At 33.5% G+C, this 24,334-nt stretch overlaps 1 protein-coding gene across 3 annotated transcripts in view; it reads right to left on the bottom strand.

The window, feature by feature from the left end:
- Positions 1-24,334, bottom strand: part of LOC118203294 (endothelin-converting enzyme 1-like) — a 260,831-nt gene that overhangs the window by 33,987 nt on the left and 202,510 nt on the right. For all 3 annotated transcript variants that reach the window (XM_085824282.1, XM_085824273.1, XM_085824278.1), the window contains exons 18-19: positions 14,387-14,493; positions 836-901 (exon numbers count right to left, since the gene is read on the bottom strand). In XM_085824282.1, coding sequence (XP_085680408.1) covers positions 836-901; positions 14,387-14,493 — 173 coding nt within the window. The remainder of the gene's footprint in view (positions 1-835; positions 902-14,386; positions 14,494-24,334) is intronic.

Genomic DNA, 24,334 nt, shown 5'->3' with positions numbered 1-24,334 from the left:
CTAGAAAGTAAAACAGTAGTATAAGATTCACGGCGGCGGTTAATACATTCGAAAGTTTGAAAGTTTAGTGATTCGGCAGCTGTCTGCTCGGGAATCGCTCTCTTACAACCTTTATCCACATCCTTTGCTTCTGTCCGCATCCCCGTATATAAAACGCATATCAATTAGATTCGCTTTTGTATAGCTATGCATACACTCGAAATCTACATAGGGAATGATGATTTGCACCAGCGGACAGCTTTTACCTAACATTTGAAACAACATGCCATTTCCGCATACACATTCTATTATAAAAATCTGCTTATTTCAGTTTTTTTTAAACATATTTACCAGATATTTTACTATCTTCCTGTGTAATAAATAAGTTGTAATAAACCTCTGACTGGCATTTTCCGAATTTTCAATGCACGTTCTGACAACATTATGTTTATTATGTAATGAATGTAGAATGCAAATAATATAGAATGACAGTTTTGTGCAGCTGTCCTTCGAATCTGAATTCGTAAATTTAAAACACACATATTTATTGATATTCTTCAAAGTCAACTACTAGTTTAAACCTTTTTAAAAGAAGCTCCATCAAATTAAAAATACATTTAAGTATATACGAAGTAAAACTGCATATCTGTTAGATAGTCCAAATTTTGGAATAACTGTATTTAATACCTCGGTTACAATATTGTAATTGTTTTTCAATGTGTCGAAATATGTCAAATAGATAATTCATCGAGTGAATAATTGATAATAGTGATAATTCATTGAATATGTCAAATAGATAATTCATTGATTTTGGTAACATGTTAAGCAGAGTGAAAAAATAATTGTCAAGTCTTACCTTTTCGAACAACTTTAAGCCGATAAAATCTGCCATGTTTTCCACAACAGTTTCATTTCCTTTCAGCTAAAGATATATAAACATATTACTAAATTTCAGTGTATAATCATAAATCTAATTAATGATATGCATCATATATACTGTGTCCATGTAAGTTCCTTAGGCAGCCTTTATTTTCGCAACCGTAGGTCACAGACATGTACTTAAAAATATTTTAAATGAGGCCATTGCTCATCTTTTGATATTTCTTATTAAAAATACAGTTTTGTAAAAATTACGAAATTTAAAATTCGATAATTATAATAAAAGTAATATAAGTAACATTTAGCAAAGTTTTATAGTTGCGTATTTATACACATTATCTCTACTATTAAATTATGAAGAATCTATTTGTATGTATGTTTGTATGTTTCCGGCATTGCAGCAAAACAGCAGCACCTAAGACAGACGAAAGAACATTCACAAAATTTCGACCACAGATAGTCTTCCACCGAATATAAGCACTTCGAAGCTAAAACTTTGAATTTCAAATTTAATTTTGATTTGTTTCATATGTTGTACGAATTAAATAAATTTTTGATTAACAAACTCAGAGATTTGAAAGCGAGCAATGGCAACACTGTTCGAAATAAAACATTTTTATCTCCAATGCATGAGATTATTACCATTCCGCAAAATTAAAATATTACTCTTTCAGTTTTATTCAACAAATTCTCCTATTTAAAAGCAGTATGCTACCATTACCTGAAATAAAATATATTTTCATTTTCCAACAGCCAATGCGTTGCCCTTGTTTAAAACGTAAGTATTGTAATTTAACTTTCAAATTTAAGCTATCTGATATTCAATAAAAAAGCAAGCGATTTAAAAACAATAGAAGCAGTTATTAAGAATATTTTTCTTCTTTTTAAAGGCTAATTTAAATAAAAAAGAAATAAATCATGAGATTTTTAATTAGAAATATTAAATATATTTTATGTGGCAATACTCTTATCTGATGTGTGCAACACATGGCCCTTGTACGGTTTATTAAATATACTTTTTAGAATAACAATAAACTGATATTAAATATTGTCAGATATTTATTACTAGACAAAATACATATATAAACTATTATTATATGTGTAGTTAGATTTCATTTTCTATCGAATTAAAATTTTTCTTTAAATTCGACATTGCCAAAACGTGAACATTTTCATCATTTAAAACAGTTCTGCAACTTAAAGTTGAAATAATAAAATGAAATAATAAATGGGTATGCCAAAATGGGATACCGCAATAACCCAAAACGTGGATGCGTGCAGGATGAAATATGTGATCTGAAAAAAAAAAGAAAAAGAAAAAAAAAAGAATAGAATTAAAGTAACTTACCCCCAAAGGATGACACTTCAATTAATGTGAATTATGAGAAATTTATTATATCTTGACATCGTGAAAATTTAAATTAATATTAGTATAAATCAAGAAAACATAGCCAGACAGAAGACAATATACGCGTACTACTGCAGCAGTAAGAATGAGTCCTACTATTTCGAGTCCTAATCTTTCGTGCACAAAATGCGTAAAGCTTCAATCTAATAAATCTCAGATCATCTTCGTTGCACAAAGTTACAAGATAACAAATTTGAATTTTTATAGCGAAGGACGTTGGTTTGACTTTTTATTCCAATGAATTTTTGTGGAAACACAAGGCCAATATTAGCATCAGGCCGCAACACGTGCACGGAATTTCCTTTCGAGAACTTCTCAAGTCGTAAAACATCATTCATTTACCGCAGAAGTCAGCATCTAGGTCAATTTTAGTTGAATCTTTATACCACACACTATTATTTTTTGACAAAATGCATTCTCTTGAAACTATATGGAGATGGTCGTCAGAAAGGCACGAAAAAGAACAAAATTGCAGACACGCATCATCGGCGGTGAGGACGGACGGAAGCCCGCCCTACACCTAGCAGCAGAAGAAACAGAAAACCGCTTGTAGTGGTCAATCTCGCTCTGTCATTGAGCGGTCGCAGTGAACAGACTTGATGTTGAATAAATGTGGAGGCTTGCCTGCACAAAAGTATATGACTACGACCAACGACTGCGAAAATAAAAGCCGGGTAAGGACTTTTAAGCTGGGTAAGGTGGGTGAAGTATGTATATACGTTTGGTAATTCCGATTTCAATGAAAAAAAGAGAGATGCACAGATAGATGTTGCCAGGTACTTTGCGAAAAAAAAAAAGGAACAGTTCTATAATCTCCTGTTTACTGGGACGATTGACGAAATTGCAGTTTTCATGTCTCGAAAGCACGACTTGGGATATGTATTAGATTTATATGTAGTATTGTTCTAATATAGGTATTTTGACAGAAAATCGGACTTTTTCTGAAATGACATGCCAATTTTTTTCCATATTTCAATTCTAAGACTCAAATAATGCCAAACTGCCAAGTTTTGTACAAATCGCACGAGTAGTTTTTAAAAAATTAGCTCTCAAAATTTTAGCTTCTCAATTTTAATTGAATTTGATATATATTTATTAATATCTCTTTTTTATTAAACTTGTACTTGATTCATTCATCCAGAATTCGAAATTTAGGCCTAATCCAAATATAATTCACACATTTTTTTATGATTTATTTCTAAAGTTTGTATTTTTAAATATTTTTTATAAATTTTCCCAAAAACTATAAAATGTTTAACATCGTCTTAAACCAGATGTATTTCTAGGCACATCGCCAAGAAATTAGATTTTTTATTCAAAATTTTCTAAAATATACGTGAATTTATATATTGGAGCTTTCTGATATTTGGCATCTTTGTTTTGATCGATAATAAAGCCAAATGTGGTTTACGCACTTTGTTACAATTATTTGAAAGTATAAACGATGACTTTTTCCGCTTGTCTACAATGGAAAAAAGAAAAGGAAAATAGGTTGCTATAAATTAAAAAGATCGCCAAAGTAAATTATTCTTGGCGAAAATTGAAAAAATACGCCAAGATAAATTTTTGAATTTCTCCTTAAATTTCGCACCAGATTGTACAAAATTTAATACTTAGGCATAATTCGAGTCGTAGAATCGAAATATGTAAAACCAATGGTATGTTACTTCAAAAAAGTCCGATTTTGTGAACGCAATTTGAATTTCGTCAACTGGCCCAGTAGAACGGCAGATATAGAACTGTCCCCACCTTTTTTTTTTCTCTTTCTTTTGCGCAGTGTACATGAATACCTATGTATGTACATACAGACGTCATGGAAAAATCTATTTTAAATCCATTTTACCGTCCATATTGGAAAAGTTCTTTATTTTGTCTGACGTTGCTATTCAGTAAAATGTAAGATTCTAAGATAAAAAAATGTAAGGTAATATAATGTCCTTTAATTTTAATGTATGTTCCTCGCATTGCAAAAACACAGTAACATCTAGAGCTACCAAATTTTACAGCTACACTTTGAGCACCCACCCGAACATCTAGAGCTGCACGTAGTCCTTCACCCGGACATGTGAACCCTAATCGAAGGAGTACCCTAATCGCGAAAAATGTGAGCTATAATACTTCAACGGAAATATCCATTTTGACTGCTCCCGATTCCCCTTGGACGATTTTTCGCTTGACGTTTTTACGTACAAACAGAAGAAAAAACTCTGATTTTCAAAACGAGTTGTAAATTGGATTTAAAATGGATTCAAAGGGAATTTTTGTATTTTTTGTATTTAAAAGCAATGTGTTTCCACTAGCTGAAATAAAATACTTTTGTCTTCTTTTCACCAGCGTGTTGCCATTCAGTAAATCTTAAGATAATTAATTTTGAGATTTAATCTGTCTGATAAGTATACCAAACTAAGGAATTTAAAAACAATAAACGCAGTTCCTAAGAATATAGTATTTTAACTTTTTAATCTGATTGACTTGAATAAAAATGCATTTAAATCTTGTGATATCTAATTAGTAATATGAAATATTTTTAAGAAATTCCATTAGCTGGAGTCATTTTAATCATTATATATTTTTAGTCTTTATGAGGCTGATGGCAGCGCAAGCGGCTAGTAAAAATAAAAGTCACATGTTTGATTCCCGTAGGACGAAAATTACCCAAATATGTAACTTCAAAATTTGGGATTTTTGCCTTTTTTCCCCCCTGTTCGACTTTGATTTTTTCCCTTTAATGTCATTCAATGGTATTCCATTTGATTTCCTTCAAAATTTTGTATTTTGTATGCCGAAAGCTTTTTCACCTATTTAATTTATACGTTTTTAAATGCCAAAAATGCATTTATAATAAACCAATACAGTTTTATTACTGTAATCTAATATCTAATATTCACACACGCAAAGAAAAGGGAAAAGAAAAAGATTCTACTAGAAAATTATTCTTTACTTTTAATTATGCTCATAATATCATGTATAAAGTTTATGCCAATAAGGAAGCTTGCCACTGTTTCTTACAGCACGAATATTCTGTAAATTTGTTGATCGGAACGTTTCAGGACAGTTTACATAACGATGTCGTCACTTAACCTACAACTATAAACCTTTTTCTAAACTGGTATTTCATTTTAGTTAATGTATAAATTTAAAAATTGAATTCTTCAGTTTGTGTACGACTCCTGGATATGATCCTCAAACTTTAAAATTTAATATTTCGATCAACTTACGCGGGCCGTAGGCAAATCGAACATTTTTGCTTTATTTTTAGAATGAATGTGAACTTTTACTAAATAACCGGCTACTTTTACTGGACTCCAGATCCTATAGTTAAATTGCTTCAGAGTCTAAAGGCCGTATAAAAATGTAAATTTCTTAATTTTTACAAAATTGGTTTTTAAATTTAAAAATTCTACAATACAAATATTTTTCTTATTGAAAGCATTTTTGTAAATGGAAGTATATACCTTTGCGCAACGGCTGAAAAATAAAGTCTGCATAAGAATTTTTGTGAACGCAATGTATAATTTATTATTAATATAAAGTATTACAGTTATCTTTAAGATCTCTTCTAGATTAAAAGCAAGTGCACAGAAATAGTAATTAGCATAAAGAAGAGTTATTTTTCAAATATACAGAAAATCCACAATTTCACAGTATAAGAGTCTTCACTTTCAATAAATACTCTTGTAAAGAAATTTCAACTGTTTTTAAGCATCGTAAAATATTATACACTGATCAACAAAATTAAAGGAGTACCCTCTGTAAGGGATTCTGTTCAAACCATTCGTGTAAAATATTACTGAGCTGCCAAAAGATTTCTCCGCATTCTGAAAATACAGGTCTAAAAAGAACTTTTAAATGCAAATTAACAACAATGATGTCAAAAATTATGTCGATGCGAAAATGATACAAATGCGTGGTTCTTTGAAACTGTACTTTTATACCTTCTCTCGCAGGTGAAGCAGATTTATGCTTCTATCTCATCTTAGCATGCCGCATTAATATAATTTGCCAGAAAGCACCGCATGGCGAGACACAGGCAAGTTGGAAGCGGCTCGAAGTCAACGGATCATTACATCCTTCATTACATCGTGTTCAAAGCCACTTACAAGCCACCACCACAGATGATGACTGTTATCAATAACAGTGCTTCGGAATGTTTGTCAAAATGCCACACAGCTTCGAAAACAACTTTTACCGACAACCGAAAAAAGATACAAACAACTCACACTCACGCATGAGGACTATTTGCACGTATGGCCAGTTGTTTGTGTTCCAATGCCCTTTCAAAAGCGAGGGCTTGAAGACACTGAGCTGAAAAACACTGTGATTGAGAACCTGCTCAGTCATCTTCTCCGACAAATCCATATTCAGCCTAGAGCCAGAAATTGATGACTTCTGATCTGGAGAGAATGTGGTATCCATTACAAATTCAACGCATTTCAAGAAAGATTGCGTTTTGATGGCGACAAAATTCTTGATTGGGCAAGGATAAGCTTAGGTCTCCATACTGACATGTACTTCTACAGAAATCTGTGCATATGAAGAAATGGCAGACGCAGATTATACCTTTAAATGTGCTTTAACATCTGAATTCTATTTAAAGGACTTAGCCAACAACGAGCTAGCTTTCAAGAGATACCTGATATCAAGATTTCACACCTGATATCAAAGTAAGTAGTATCGTCATAAAATTAAGAACATGTGGGACAGAACTATGTCAAGTCCCAGACTAATAATTCTATAAAATGTTATATTCAGAGCTATAAACTATAGAAATATATTCCCCTGGTCCTATTAACCTTTTTTTTTTTTTTTTTTTTTTTTTGTTTGTTTGTTTGTTTGTTTGTTTCACCCTACTGTTAATAAAACTGTGTTACGAAGTTTGGCAAATTAATTAATTGTACGAAGAAAATGAATACTCTCTGTGTTATACATAGGCATAATTCAGTACATTGTCGAAATGTAAAAGCAGTGTTAATGGAGTGTGATAACTAATGGAAACATGGAAACAGGGTAACAACTCTGTACAAACCCAATTAGTTCAATCCAATATTCTTATTCTATTATAATACATTTATTTCATTCAGTTCTACAGATATTAAGATCTTATGCTTGGGAGGCGCATGCTACGCTGCTGGAGACAGCAGAGCTAGTTCTGTGGCTGGAACAACTCAGCTTTAAAATCGGGAATGAAGGCTTGTGTAACTGAGAACAACAATACCTGGTGATTTATTATGACGATCTGGTTTTCCCCTTGCTTTACTGATAATTACATCATTTCGAGTCGACTACTCAAAAATCAAGGAATGATACTCTAGACTTTTGTTCGTACTTTATATTTCTGCTATTGGCTATTCAACCCTTTTTATGCAGGATAACTAACGATTGACTTCATCAGCGAGTCTTGTAAAACGAGATGCGTGAAAGAGAAACAAAAGGTCAGTATGCTCCTGGAATTTGAATCCGATAAAATATGCTTGAAAGATATTAGCCAGATGTGTTGCTGCTGGCCAACCTCTTTGCTTTTTGATGAAGCTTTTTGATGAAGTGGAGAAGGCTGTTCCCCAAATCTCATAGAACATCTCATTAATTCAATGCCTCACAGGTGTAAAGTCGTTTTGCACGTTTGATCTGGCCACACGACTTAATAGACAATTGATAGAAATACGTCTTGCTGAATATTTTCTTCTCCAAAGGGTATAGCTAATAATGATTTTTATGGCACCAAATGAGTTTCGCGTAAAATTACATTTGCTTACATCAAAACACAATTTTTTAACTTAATTCATCTTTTACTTTCTTTAACCTTTACAAAATAGAATTTTATCTTATGCTACATATTTACCAGCATTTCTGTATTCTTGCTAAATTCCATGTTTCCCTAATTTTGTCGAGCAGAGTACATATAATATATTACATAAATTTAATTTCTTTACATTCTTTTTTTTTTCTTCATTTTCTGAAACAAAATCGAATTAAAAAGTATCTTCTGTTGCAGAATCAACTCATCTTTTAAACTCTCGTTTACAATGCATAAGCTGCAAGGACACTTTATTATGTTTAAGCCTCGAGCTCTACACTTCTTACCTGAGAAATCATTGCAAAATCTTAATTCTGTAAATGCAGTTGCTTTAAAGCTAATTTTCCTATGGGCAGTTCTTGAATGTCATTTCTTTTTGTAAGAAATATTGCCTTTTCTGCAAGTGCTTTCTTGCTCCGTAGTTCAAATCCCGGCACAGGCATTTTTCACGTTTCCTACTGCCCCCCCCCAAAACAAAATTGTCTCTGCGGTGGCTTTCGAGTAAAACCTGGTGAACAATAATTCATCAGCACTTGGATTTGAGAAATGGCTTTGATTTCTCTCCCCAAGTCGTTCTTTAATTTTAGGAGAACGTAAGGAATTGCAGCCGCCCCGAATGCGTGCATTAGTGGTGCAACTGGTGGCACGTCCACTTGGTAGCCGGAAGATCCGTTGTTTGAATCCCAAGATGATATCCCTGATTTTTTACGTTTTTATTCCGAGAAGAAACTTAACATTTTTACAACTTTACCAGACAGCTGTTTTTTTTTCTATCCCGCCGATTGCGCTTTACGTCAGTTCTGCTAACTCTGCAGTTAAATTTGCAGAAGATTCTTTGTTTATTTCTTTCAAACAAATTAGGTCCATTATAAAGAATAAAAATAATTCAAATATGAAATCAAGCAGGAAAAATCGCTAGACGTTTTTTGAATTGCACTCAAAATATAAATTTAGAGCTAGCAATCACCTGTTTATGATTCGAATATTCTGAAGCATTATCCATTAAAAAAGGCCTTCGGAATATCTGAATAATCAAATAGAAACCGGAAAAGGCTAGTTAAATTTTGAACATATACTGAACGAAACCTGACTGCATCGTTTTTCAAAGCGATCATTTTCAAAGCGTAATTCATTTTCATTATCTTTTATCTTATTCAGTTTAAATTCGACGCATATTCTGAATTATTCGCAAGCAGCAGAGTTTGTTTCCTAACATACTTTGTGTGATGGTCAGGTTGAAGAATTAATAAAATAGTTTTGTTTTAAACCTTCACTTTGAGTTGCAATACCTGTAATTAGAAATAACTCGATTATCTTTACAGTTATAATAAATTGGGCAATTTAAAATGTTTAGAAACAGTATATATGTTGAAAAACTTTTAATGTTTAGACATGAAGACTGTTTGTACACCATTCCGTTTTCTTCGCAAATGAGACAGTCGATGCAATTTTATTATGGTTTTTTTGAGTCTGTAAAGAGAGAATGTTTGCAGCAAAACACTTCCCTAATTAGCGTTGCTTCATCATTTACGACATACCAAACCCGATGACGCATCAAGTTTAGACTTAAACAAAACTCGCAGGAGTCCCTCATTTCTGCTATTTGTCATATTTGGCACCTTGCGACTGCTTTTTGTTTTCTAGGCTAAAATTTAAATTGAAAGGTTGTTGTTTTCATTCCGCAGAAGACGTTAAAGCCGAATCGCAAAGACTTAAACCAATTGTATTGCGACAATAATATGAATTCAGTCTCCATTTATTCATTAGACGCTGGTGTAAAATCTTTGAAAAACTGAGATTTCTGATTTCAGAGATAGAATGACTTATCTTTCTTGTAGTACTGGCAAAATATGGGCGATCAAAATCATCGAAGTTGCCATATTTTCAAGAGAATTTGTCTTCGCAAAGGACTTCAAAAGTAAATGTTGTTAATTACTTCATTGTACAAAGTAAAAAGGAAGTATTGTAATCGCGAAAAGTTTCAGGCAAGATATTTCAACAAAAATATCCATTTTGACCGCTATCGAATGCAATTGAACGATGTTTTTGCGTGATATCTGTACGTAAGGACAGAATAAAAGACTCTTTTCCTCCAAAAAAATTATAAAGCTGCTTTAAAATGAATTCTGAAGAGAATTTTTCGTAGTGTCTGTACGTACGTACGTATGTATCTCGCCTAACTCAAAACCGAGTAGGCTCAGAACGTTAAAATTTTGTATATAGGAATGCTATGACATGTAGATGTGCACCTCGTATTTCGGTTGCAATCGGCCGCACCAAATGTATATAGATATATTTGTATATATATATCCACTCTGTTACCCGGCTCAGTGATCTCAGTTTCTTTACTCTTATATGTTTGTAAATTCTGCATTGTTTGCTTTAAAAATGATTGAATTATGTTGTTCTTATCTTCCAGTCAAGGCTTTTATGCCTTTAGGAAATCTGCAAGCAATAGTTGTAGAATTATCAACAATTTAAAAGCTGTTTAAGTGCGGTTAAGCCTAATTTTTAAATAACGTGGCGGATATGTTTATTTACATTTGAAACAGCAGAATAGTAGATTTGTTGCCAATCTAGAGAGACTAAGCTTCGCAACAACAAAGATAACGCCTTCATTTATCATTGCGAATTAAATCATGCTTAATCCTTCCTGGAATTTTTTCGAGGAAATAAGTGTTTAAGATTCACTTCGTAATTTTTAATATAGATATTTTGAGTTTTATGTATTTTTGCCTTGTCGCGAAGTGAGAACTGAATTAATTAAATGAGAAATTCTGAATCGTCTGTGAAAAACTGTTTCTTTTTTGTTTTGTTTGCTTAATTTCTTTTATACATCGTTCTAGATTTATTAAAATAATTGAATAGAACATGTGGCAACGATTAGATAATTCTTCAAAATGCTCTAAATTTTGTGCATTCTGAGTTATAAAATGAACGAAATATAATGCTGTTAAGTAAACGTAGCTCCAGAGTGTTCCCATAAACAAATATAGTGAATTTTTAAAAATGCATTTATTCTATTGTGTTTTATGCGCTATCGATGAAATAAATTTAATTCAATCCAATAAGTTTAAATGAAATGCAAGAAAAAATGCGTATAATTTAATATTCCGTTCAAGGAAGTCATATGGTGTACACATCAGATTTTTTTAAATGCAAATAAAGGAAACATTTCCATCAGTAAGAATTTGAACTGGGAATGGTGTTGGTTTCAACTTGGAGACTATATTTAACAACTTGAAGACTATATTGGCCGGAAGTTATTGAATTCCACGAGAATCAATAATAAAGTCAGGATATGTTTTTGTTAGTTATACTAAGCTAATTTTAATTCGCCAAAATTTAATTTACTATTTCTAATTCAATATATAATCAAAGTTCAATATTTAATCATGTTTACCAGAGAACGAAATTTTAATCAAAATTTTCATATGCAGAAATATGCAAAGTAGTTTTTCAGGGATTATGTTTATTTTTAAACAATAGCTGTCATTTTAAACTTAAAATAGAGTAAAACACTTTTCGATTCGTAGTTTATTCTTCTGATGAACGTTCAAAGCGTTTACTTGAAAACTGAAAAGATTGTTGTTGTTGACTAATGTTCACTTGCCGGTTGGGCGGCACTGAAAAGATAATGATGCAAAATGAAAAATTTAATAATTGGTTTAAAATAATCTTTGTTAGTTTGAAGCTGGACCCCTGACAGCTGACGTAAACATGTATCAGTACAATGCGAAATGGGTGATAAAAAATTAAAATTGGTTTCTTTGTAATGAAAGCTATTAGAATTTTACATGCATAAATCGATAATTATGGCACCTGACTTAGAAAACACACCTTGCTTATGGCTATTTCTGCACATTAATGGGCAGCGCAATATTTCCTATTTTGACAAGAAACAATTCGATTTCCTTGACATAATGAAAAAAATACCGTCTTTTTAGGTGTTATTAGGTGTTACGATAGCAGTAATTAATTTATTTTAGAAAAGAAAGATAAAATTCGCGAAATTTTTGCACCTTGAGATTTATACTGAAACTTGTGCTGTCAAGAACTTACATTAATAGTTTGAGAGGGTTTACCAAAATCAATGAATAATGCAAATATAACTAGCACGCAATTTAATAAAAATTATATATTTTTAACCGAAATTTGCATTTGTGAACCAATCGGATTCCGGAAACTTATTCAGTACAGTTATTATAGATAGATATTACCTTTAATGAGATGGTATTTTTATACACAGACATCTTTATACATATGTATATTTTTTTTTATTAAAAGAAACTCAACAAGTTCCCCATGTACCACATAGTATCACATGGGGCTTACAGAAGTAAGTATGAAACACAATACAAAATAAACAAGAGAAAATTGAAATAAAATCAAGGATGATTACAAAGTTTTACAATTAATTGACAAAAAATGTTAAAAGCACTTCTCTCGGAAATAAATTGGTAAAACTCTGGAGGCCAGTTAATATTAAAATTTTTCAGTCCCAGTTTCAAGACTTTTCTTTCGCTCTCATATTTAGGACATAGAAGAAGCACATGTTCTACATTCTCCTCGCCGCCGAGGCCACAGTCACAGACAGACTCAGGACTCAACTTAAATCTGTTCAAATAACTTTTAAAATTCCCATGTCCAGTAAGAAACTGGGTTAATTTGTAATTTGTAAAGAAATGATGACACGACAATCTCATTTTAATAGAAGGGAAATATCTCCTAGTTAAACTCCCTTTATTTGAATTAATGAATTCGTGATTCCACGACTCCACAATGCTTTCATACATGACCTTCTTATAGAAGGAATTAGGGATATTGACAAAAGTGTCAATTTCCTGCTTAGTCGCAGTCTTAGCAAGGAAATCGGCTCGTTCGTTCCCAACAACACCTGTATGACCACGAACAAATGAAAATGAAACCGAAATATTTTTATCCTTTAGATTCTTCAGTTCTTTTTGAATCTCGATAATGATATTATTAGAAGAAGAAATACATTTTAAGATCTCCAAGGATGAAAGGGAATCAGTACAAATGAGATAGTCTGAAACAGCACTATTTTGTTTAGAGACCCACTCGACGGCGAAGTTTATGCACAAAAGTTCAGCTATGAAAACGGTACATTCATCTCTGATTCTAAATTGAAAGTGCTCAAATTCAAGACCATTTTTGAAGACAACAAATGCGAGACCAACCTTGCCATCAATTTTGCTGCCATCAGTATAGCAAATTACAGGCGAATTACCCACAATTTTATTGCTAAACTGAATAAAATTAATAGCATTTCTTTCTGAAGGATGAGGGAGATCAGATAGAGGTAAAATACAATCATGCTGAGAGACAGTAGAAGCAGAAATATTTTCCTTATAAGCAATAGAATGAAGAATGGCAATGTCAATTGGAGGAAAGCCAGAAATTGCATAAACAGACTCATAGCTTACGGTACGATATCCACATATGACCCGCAGAAGTATCCGTCTTTGAACGCGTCGTAAATATCTATAATTTATCTTCTTCTTGAGCGATATACCCCAGGCTCTAGAGCCATACATAATGAAGGGTGCAATTCCTTGTTTATAGATGAGCGAATGAACATTGTAATTAATACCGTATGTGTTACGAGCAATACGACTTAATCCACGCTGTAATCTATCACATTTCTCTGATACATAAGTTAAGTGTTGTTTCCAAGAAAATTTACAGTCAAGAAAAACCCCAAGATATTTCATTTGCTTTACCACAGTCAAAGGGGTGCCATCGAGAGATAACTGAAATGCATCATAACAGATGTTTCGCTTTTCAATAATCATAACCCTGGTTTTATCAGGATTAAAATCTAATTTAAAACCTTTTGACCAGTTGGAGGCGAAATTTAAAGTCTCTTGTGCCTGTAAAAAAGTAGCAGAAAGGTCCCTACTCTGGAAGCAAAACAAAACATCATCTGCAAAGGCTATAGTATCACAACAAGCAAGATTTTTCCAGTTTTAATAGGAGATCATTAATAATAATATTCCAAAACGTAGGTCCTGAAACAGAAAATATACAATATACATATATATTGGATATATATCTTTTATATAGAGAGTTTTATATCTGTGTGCTTTAGATACACAGATTACATTAGGTTAGGTTAGGTTATTTCATTCCGAAAAAGCACATGAAGGCTATCTGTCTAAAGGGAGAAATATGTTTCTGTCTTTCTATGTCTGTTTCGCATTTTCAAATTTATAAATGCAACTGAATTTTTATTTCTGCAGAAACTGAGTCACGCACGCCTTATTTGTAATAATGGAATAAAATACTAGTTATTATATTCTTACTTTTTTACCAATACTTCGTATGTCATATTCTGAGTATTTGTCTTCTATACATTTCCCTTTTTCAAGAAAATTTTCTTTTGTGATGTTGTCTACATTTTCGTTGTGACCTAAAATGAAGAAAACGCATATTAGTTTACTAAAACTTGTATATAGTAATATTTTATTTCAGAAATCTGTCTTTTATCTGTCTAAAATTATCTTAATAATTTACGAAAGTGTCTTGTATAGATTTGACCTATTTTCCATTCATCAAACACAGATTTTATACTAAGTAAACATTATGTTTAGATGGAGAATAGGTTATAAATTTTGGATTACAAATTTATCCATTGTCTTTCGTGATCCCTGCTGGGGATTTCCCATGTGCCTTTAATTGGTAAGGTCGTGTTTGTTTACAGTTTACACTGCAGTATGAAAAATTTGATTTCACTAAGGTTTTTCTTTACTCCCTGGATAACTGTAATTGGCAATTTATTTTCTACGTTTGCAGTTTCTTACAAAAGGAAGCAAAGCAAATGTGTCGTGCAGGAAACAAACCTAATAATCCATGCTTGTGATTTCTCATGTTTTGCGAAATTTCACAGTTCACAGTTAACGGTAAATGCAGTGTTGGACTCCATATAATATATTTTGTACTTTTTTTTCCTGTATAGCCTAATTATGCTTTTATGACGTTTATATTTACAACCTTTTATACCCTCTTTTATAACCTATTTTTACGACTAAATTTGATTGAAAACATTTGGCAGTAAATAGAGTAATGCATCGTAACAGAAGACTATATTAAAATTTTATTCGTTAAAATTATCCCAAAGTATTCTATTAAATTATTAATTAAACTTTCTGGACCGTATCTAATAATTATTTTATAAAGTATTCATATTTTAACAAAATTTGAATCATTAATATAAATGAAGCTTTTTATTGGTTATAAAAGTCTGCCGCGTTTATTGAATCTTTTAAACTACTCAACAGTTTTTAAATAATTTATTGTCACTTCATTTAATTTTCCCTGTTTTTCACATTTCTAGACACGTGACATATATCCCCGTCAGTTTTGCATCCAAAAATTAGAAAACCATGCATAGAGAAGAAAAGCGACTTTTCTGTTGAAATATTATTAACTGCATCCTGAATGCAATATTTAGTCACAAAGTGGTTTCAAAAAGGTTTTGACCAGACTTAACAGAGAAATTACTTAAACTCCAGTTCTTGGGTGTAGTTTTGAAACTGATGATTCCGTATTAGGTAAATTAGCATCATGTACTATCATGTATCATCATGTCTTAACATTTCTACGAAATTTCTATGTGGAGCGTTTTTTTAGTCCAAAGGGTCCACACGAGAGGACCTTCGGCAAGCCATCTATTTAGAGTCCCCCCGCCCATGCCACAGAGACACCATACATTTACAAACATCCATGCCATCTCCAGGATTTGAACCCGGGACCTTCGGTATGTTAGAGTTACTAACCACTATCCTGTCTAATGGGCGGCACACCACAATTTTGATATTTTCATGCCTCGTATCCCATCTAGTTTCATACATGATAACGTAATCCAGGTGGACGTGAGTCTAGAGAACAAATCAAAATTTGTGCATGGTAGTGGATATCTTCTTCCTCCTCCTAAAATGCAGGAAATGAGAGTGAGGAATCGTAAGCCAATTTTTCTTCTCGAAAAATCCTCCAGTTAACTTTTCAGTGATTGGTTAGTTGTTCCTCTAGTCAAATTAAAAATACAGCGTACTGACGGAAATTAAGCTGCTACTTATTCAGTGATCTGAAAGCGATTTGAAGAAAAGCCATTTTTTTTTTTTTTTTTTTTTCGTAAAAACGCAAGTTCGTAGTAATTCATCATCGAGCCTGTAGAACTGCTATCAAGTAGATATAATATAGAAAAATTTGTTTAGTAGTTGATGGATATCTACATCCTCTGCAAAGCAAATCCGAAGATCGCATCATTTGGGTATGTACAAAAGATAAAAGATATGGATGCAAAAGGAAGTGTGTAAGACCGATCTGCAAGCATATACCGAAAAATAGAACAACCCATTCCTGTGTGCACACTATTCATTGAAATAAAAAGGATAATGGAGCTACAATTAATATTTTTATGCAGAACATTTGAATCGTTAATAATCAAATTGATAATAAAAATTAATTAATAACAACGATTTGCATTTACTAGCTTATAATTAGTCCAAAGGGTTTTAAGTCCCGAAGGACTATTACTTTCGTTTTGGCATTTTGCGTCGGACTCCTATAAATGTCGTTTCACTTTTCAAACTGTTGCCATAAAATGTTAGAGTCCTGCATTATATTTGAAGAAATTAAATAATGAAAAATCTGCATAAATGTATGTATATTTCTCGCATTGTGATAAAACAACGGTACATAAAAACATCGAAGTTTGAATGACGTAATCCTCCTACGAATATGGGCATGTGGAGGACCAAATTTGAAATTTCGAATTTTTTTTATGATCGATTTCATACTTTGTAAAACTTTAACGAATTTTTTATTCACAAACTCAAGAATTTCAAAGTGAGCAATGGTAACACTCTAGGGGGCAAAAAAACCTTTTCATCTCCAACGCGCGGAACTGCGTATCGGAAATTCTAAAGATAGGATCTGTCACATTCTTGCCACTAGATGGCGGGCATCTCTTCCTTTACTTTTTCTCTAATTAAGTTCCGGGAACGAGACTAGATTGGAACCGCTCTGAGGAGCGTAAAGACGAAACTTCAGAGAATTAAAATGTACTGTCTTAAAATAATTATCACCTACCTTGTAAATAGTGTATAATAGTGTTTTATTTGAATAAATAAGAAAAAGACAAGATGGCCTGTTAATTCTTACAGAAATTCTTACTGGAAAACGTGATTATTAGAAGCCTGGCGTCGAGAACACTGAAGATGCAGCAGGTAAGGAATTTTACATTAATTTTATTATAAATAGAAGAAACTGATGCAACATTTTTATGGCGCCCGAACAGGGACGCCAGGTTTTTTGAAAAGTTCTAATAAAGTCAATTCAAAAGCTGAATATTAAAATTGAAGATTTTAATACTTGTTCTTGAAGTATTCAGCAAAAGAATAATTTTGTTAAGTAAGAGTTAAATATTTCTTTTTCATGAGACGTATATTTTTTGTGTAAGTGTTTGAATCCAAGAAAGATAATGGCAGAAGTAGATAAATTAAAAAAGAAAAGAAGTATCTTAAGAACTGCCGTTGCAAAACTATTTAAGAAAATCGAAAGTGAATTAAATAAATTTGAAGGTAGTATTAATGAGCTCGAATAATTGTTAGAACAGCTTAATGCTAAAACCGAAACACTATCTAATGCCGATGCAGAAGTTGAACCAATTCTGAGTGTAGATGAATTCGAAAATGAACTTAAAATTACAGAACAATATCGCGAGAAGATAACGTTATGGAAATTCAGGCTTAAGAAACGGATTAAGGAACTTAATCATGACTTAAATGCACCGAACACTCAGCAAAATATAAAAGATACACTTAATGTTAAATTACCAAAACTTTCGATTCCCGTATTTTATGGGAACAGTAGTCAATGGCTTACTTTTTGGAATAGTTTTGAGTCCTCAATACATAATAACGAATCATTGAACAAAGTAGACAAATTTAATTACCTGATTACATATTTAGGAGGAACAGCTGCTAGTTGCGTTCAAGGACTTCCGTTATCGCCAAAACATTATGATTCAGCAATTCAAATCTTACACGACCGTTTTGGAAGGAGACATTCTTATTAATGCGCACATGAATAATTTGCTGAATATTGAATCATTAAAAATGCGAATGACATAAAATTATTTCGTAACTTGTATGATAAAGTAGAAACACAGGTTAGATGTCTCGAAGCGTTAGATGATGTATCGGAATCTTACAGCGCTTTGCTGTGTCCGATGATTTTGAAGTTATTGCCTTCAGAATTAACGCTTGAATTTCACAGAACACAAAATGTTGGCACCGATTATAACATAAAAGATTTAATGCCATTTTTACACTCAGAACTTTCATCCCGCGAACGCACAAGGTCAACGGTTTCGCAACAGCAAAAAGTATCCGATCGGCGACAGTCTTCTTCCCCCCCCTGCAACGAAAAGCGCATATGGTCTCTCAAATAGACATAATAAACCAAAGATTCCGACCGCTACAGATTTGTTTACAAAATCCGAATGCAGAGAGGAAAATATGAACTGCGTCTTCTGTAATCAATTCCACGAGATTCATGACTGTAGTTTCGTTTCCGGATTATCATTACAAGAAAAAAAAGAGACATTTTAAAAAGTAAATCTGCTTGCTATAAATGCCTTAAACCACACCATTTGGCTCAAAACTGCAGAACAAAAATAACTTGTTCTATTTGTAAAAAACAATATGCAACTATTATGTGTAATAAACAAAATCCTTCTGTCGAGGCTTCGGAAATTAAAAAAGACGAACAGATAGAAAATAAAGTACTTTCAAATCAAGCAGGATGTTCAGAAGTATATTTGCAAACTTTAATTGTTCGCATATATGGAAGAGGGAATAACCAATTTGTTCGAGCGATAATTGACACCGGAAGTCAAAACTCATACATAAGCAGGTATGCAGCAGAAAGGTTACAATTAAGAAGCTTAGGTGAACAAAGTGTAACCCACGGACTTTTCGGTGGCATAGAAGTTTCGGAAAAACATAAACGTTATAGAATAAAATTGGGTAGCGTAGATAAACGGTATAATTGCGAAATCAATGTGTTGGATGAAAGAAAAATATGTTCTTCGGTCCCTAAAATCAAAATATACACTGGATTAGGGAACTTAGAAGAAGAGGAATTTACGTCAGTGATGTTTTTGAAAATGGAAATTGCAGATTATTCCAGGAGAACCCCCAAGAGATTCATTTGTTGTTAGGGGCAGATGTTGCTGCAAATTTATTTACAGGTAAAATCGAAGTTCTTCCTTGGGGAAGATTAGTTGCTGTAAGTACAAGACTTGGGTGGACAGTCATGGGGAAAGCGAACACTGACAATTATGAAATAGAAAATTCCTTTTCCACGCTTTCGTTATCTTTACATATTTCTGATGCCACTCTGTCAGAACTGTGGAGGCTTGATGTTATCGGAATAACAGATCCAGTTACAAAGAAGGCTAGAGAGGAAAGGGATTTGCAATCAAAATTGCAGTTCGAAAATTCTGTATCTCTAAACGAAGAGGGGCGTTATGAAGTCGCACTTCCGTGGGCGGAGAATCATGTACCACTTTCCACCCACAAGGATTTAGCTTTGAAACGTCTACAATCTACCACCCAGAAACTTTTATCTCAAAATTTATTTTCTTCATACAATGCAGTTTTTAATGACTGGTGTAACTTAGGAGTGATCGAAGAAGTTAAAGAAAATATTGCGGTTGACTATGGACATTATTTACCGCATAGACAGGTGATCAAAGAAAATAGCTCAACACCAATTCGACCGGTGTTTGATGCGTCTGCGAGGAAATAATCGTCTCCTTCTCTAAATCAGTGTTTGGAGTGTGGACCAAATTTGATAGAACTAATTCCATCTCTTTTGTTGAGATTTCGGGAAGGCAAGTTTGCTGCTATAGCAGACATTGAAAAGGCTTTCTTACAGATCAGTGTAAGGCCTCAAGATAGAGACTGGCTTCGGTTTTTCTGGTGGATTGATGTGGAAGAAAGGAAAACAAAAATATTTCGTCATACTAGGGTAGTATTTGGGGTTAAGAGTAGTCCTTTCCTTTTGGCAGCTGTTATAGAATTCCATCTACAAAAGTACGTGAAAAATTCTTCATATGATACGGAGATGATAGCTAAACTCTTGCGTAGCTTCTACGTAGATAACGTTGTTGCGAGTTTTGACAAAGAATCCGAGATGATCCAGTTCATCGAAAAATCTCGAGAAATAATGTATGAAGGACAGTTTAATCTTCGAGGTTGGTTACATAACGGAGATAACTTGAAACAGGAAACTATTTCACCCGTATTGGGTCTGTTATGGAACTCTCAGAAAGATAATTTAACTTTGAATCTGAATTGGCTAGAAGATTTTGAAATGAGTATAATAACGGAGAGAACAATTCTCGCTGTAACACACAAAATATTTGATCTGATGGGAATTGTGAGTCCTGTTCTCTTGTATCCTAAAATATTGTTGCAGAACCTATGGAAAACAGGAATTTCTTGGGATACTGAAGTCGACGAGAGTACAAAACAAAATTTTGTGAATTGGTATCAAAGCCTTTTTCTCTTAAAAGAAATATCCCTCCTACGTTGGATACATTCCAGCAAGGACAATAGGAAGTTCTGCAGCATTCACACATTCTGTGATGCCAGTAGTAATGCGTATGCTTCTGCAGTTTTCTTGAGAACTGTGACGAATTCTGGAGTTGAAGTTCATCTGTTGGCATCGAAGTCTAGGGTAGCTCCCGTGAAATCTATTACGATCCCTCGTTAGGAATTGATAGCTGCCACGATAGGTGCCAGACTAATGCTCTTCTGTTTTAAATGGTTTACAATGGCAAAATGTGGAAACGCAATTTTGTACAGATTCTACAACAGTTTTGACGTGGATTCAAAGGGAAGAGATTGTCTGGGCTGTCTTTGTGGAAAACAGAGTCAGGGGGATTAGGAAACTCACAGATCCAAAAACGTGGAAACATATTGCTGGAACAAAAAATCCAGCTGACCTCCCATCAAGAGGTTGCACCGCTAAACAACATTTAGTAGTTAGATGGTAGGAGGGCCCCGACTGGCTGAAGAAAAATCAGGAAGAATGGCCTAGATAAAGGGAAATACCGAACATGGAAATAGTGAATTCAGAAAAAAGGATATCAGCCATTTCTGCACTAAATACGCAAAGGGTAGAACATTTTTTTTTGAGAAATATCCATCTTACCATAAAATATTAAGAATAACTGCTTGAATATGCAGATTTATCAACAACTGCAGAAGACCAGATTCTAAACAATCAGGAGAACTCACGGTCCCTGAAATAGAAACTGTAGAAAAGAAAATATGCAAGATAATACAGATAGAAGCATTTGGCAAAGAACTTAAAGTTAGCAACCTTTGTACCTTTTTTGACTCAGATGGCCTTATTCGGTTAAAGACCAAGATTACTAGAAGAGAGGAAGAAGAAAATTTTCTCTGTACAATTGTATTGCCCTCAAATCATGACTTAGTTCATAGGTTAATTTTAGATTACCATTTGCGACTATCCCACGCTGGTGTGCAATTCGTACTAGCCAATATTCGACAAAAATTCTGGGTCCTGAGAGGAAGAAAAACAGTACGTAAAGTTCTTATGAAGAGTGTTCGCTGTAGAAGATATAGCGCAAAGAATATAGAGATTGTTCCAGCACCTCTTCCTGAAGATCGAGTTCGAGATGCTCTGGTGTTTGAAGTGACCGGAGTCGATGTAACCGGTACTCTTTATTTAAGAAAAGAAAAAAAGGCATGGATCCTGCTCTTTACTTGCGCAGACTATCGCGCGATACATCTTGAGCTGATAGAAAGTTTATCAACGTTCATCTTGGGATTAAAGAGATTTATTGCCAGAAGAAGTCGTCCAAGTATTATTTACAGCGATAATGGCACTAATTTCGTTGGAACTGAATATCTGTTAAGATCGATAGATTGGAAAGAAATAGAATGTCATTCAACTAGTATGAGAATACAGTGAAAGTTTAATCGCCCAACTGCTTCATGGTGGGGCGGTTGGTGGGAGAGGTTGGTACAAACAGTGAAGAAGATGTTAAGAAATGTTATCTGAAAGTCCTGTGTCTCTTACGAGGAAATGTTGACTATACTTCGTGATATCGAATCAGTGATTAACTCAAGACCCCTTACATACCTTTCAGAAGATCCAAATGATCTTACGGCACTAACTCCTTCAATGTTTCTACAAGATTTGCACGACGTTGGAGTGCCTGACTTAGACTACCTGGATACCATCAATCTGAATAAAAAACACAAGTTCTTACAGAACTTAAGAGAACATTTTCGCAAAAGATTTCGTGATGAATATTTAGCTATCCTAGTGCAAAAACCATCTAAACGATCTACTCGGACTATCAACAAAAATGACTTGTTGTTTGTCGGCAGCGACAACAAGAAGAGAATAGCTTGGCCAATAGGTCGTGTTGTAGAACTATATTCTGGGAAAGACAACGAAGTACGTGTTGTCAAAGTGAAAACTGCAACGGGTGAACTCCTAAGACCTGTGAAACGTATTTATCCTCTCGAACTTGATAGACCCTACTTGTTTAGTGACTTCACCATGAACAAAAGGAACTCTGCCGATAAGTGTGACAGTGATATGAACTATCTATGAAACTAGATATGGACGTAAAACTGTGAAACCTGTTACATATTTTTAAATTGCTATACTAATTTTTGTTTCTTTTCAGTATTTTAGAAATTTAATTGTCCTAACAGTAGTCAATTGGAACATGTTATCTGGATATGGTATGAATGTAATGCAGAAAATGTTTAGATGTGTAATCCTTCTTTGTAAGTATTAATTTTAGAGCATTAGTTACTTTTCATATTTGTGAAAGTTGTACTTGAATTTTTGTTTGATTATTGATAAATTGTGTTTTGATTTTCCCATCTTATCGAGGTAAAATCAAAAGGTGGGAGGATGTCACATTCTTGCGATTAGATGGTGGGCATCTCTTCCTTTACTTTTTCTCTAATTAAGTTCCGAGAACGAGACTAGATTGGAACCGCTCTAAGGAGTGTAAAGACGAAACTTCAGAGAATTAAAATGTACTGTCTTAAAATAATTATCACCTACCTTGTAAATAGTGTATAATAGTGTTTTATTTGAATAAATAAGAAAAAGAGAAGATGGCCTGCTAATTCTTATAGAAACTCTTATTGGAAAACGTGATTATTAGAAGCCTGGCGTCGAGAACACTGAAGATGCAGCAGGTAAGGAATTTTACATTAATTTTATTGTAAATAGAAAAGAACCTGATGCAACAGGATCATTTTAAAATTATTTTGCGACATTGCTATTGAACTGAACTTTATGATTTAAGTCCAAAGAACATGATATTTAATAAATAAAAATAGCACGCAAAACTTAAAAAAAAACGCCCCTTTGAACGTAATTTAAAATATGAAACCTTTCAGATTCCCCCCCAATGGTAGATTGTGAAGAGTTACAGTTGTAACAGAGTCCATTGATATTATACTAAAGCCAGATGTGGTGGTCTCTTTATTATGGAGGCACAGGAGGGCCACCATTGCCTCCTATGAAGAGACGGACAGTTACAACCATGCCTTCTCTAGGATTCCAACGCAGGCCTTTCGATATCGCAGTCAGGCTCCTCTAACCACTAGGCTCGTCAACGCTGTACGACGTGTTTTCGCGAGCTCGCTTTTCGTCTTTTTATTTTAAGTTAGTTTTGATATAGTTTACACAAGAGTTATATCAATTTAAAGTTCTTCAAAAGCTGAGCAATTTGATATACATCTGAAGCGATTCCGTTTATTAGTGGTGGATTAATTAAGTCTTTAAGGCAGAAGTCATTGTTCGTATCGCGACCTCGTGATATCTGCTGAGGGTTACCGTGACCCCGTGAAGTGCCATTTTGTGGTGTTTACATCTATTAAGATTTCTCTGGTACCTACAGGCATCCAATTTCAATCCTAGTACCATCGGAAAGGGGAAGATATGATCTCTTCATTGATACCAGTGCTGTGATTGTGCGATTTATTACAGTGTTTTTATTGAGCGACATGAAAGTGCCTTACTTCTGGATTAATTTGCAATTATCTCCGGTCTAAGTAGGAATATCGACACAATTCTTAGACGATAAGGTAGGCCTTTAGATTACCTTTTTTTAGTGTATCATTTGTCCTGCTAGCTTAATTAGTGACTGAGCGCCGTAAGGTTTAATTGCATTTTTCCTG

This window comes from Stegodyphus dumicola, chromosome 1 (assembly GCF_044657685.1).
Source record: "Stegodyphus dumicola isolate Sdum_Otavi_A_Nest chromosome 1, ASM4465768v1".
Taxonomy (NCBI): Eukaryota; Metazoa; Arthropoda; class Arachnida; order Araneae; family Eresidae; genus Stegodyphus; species Stegodyphus dumicola.
This window is presented reverse-complemented; position numbering and strand designations above follow the sequence as displayed.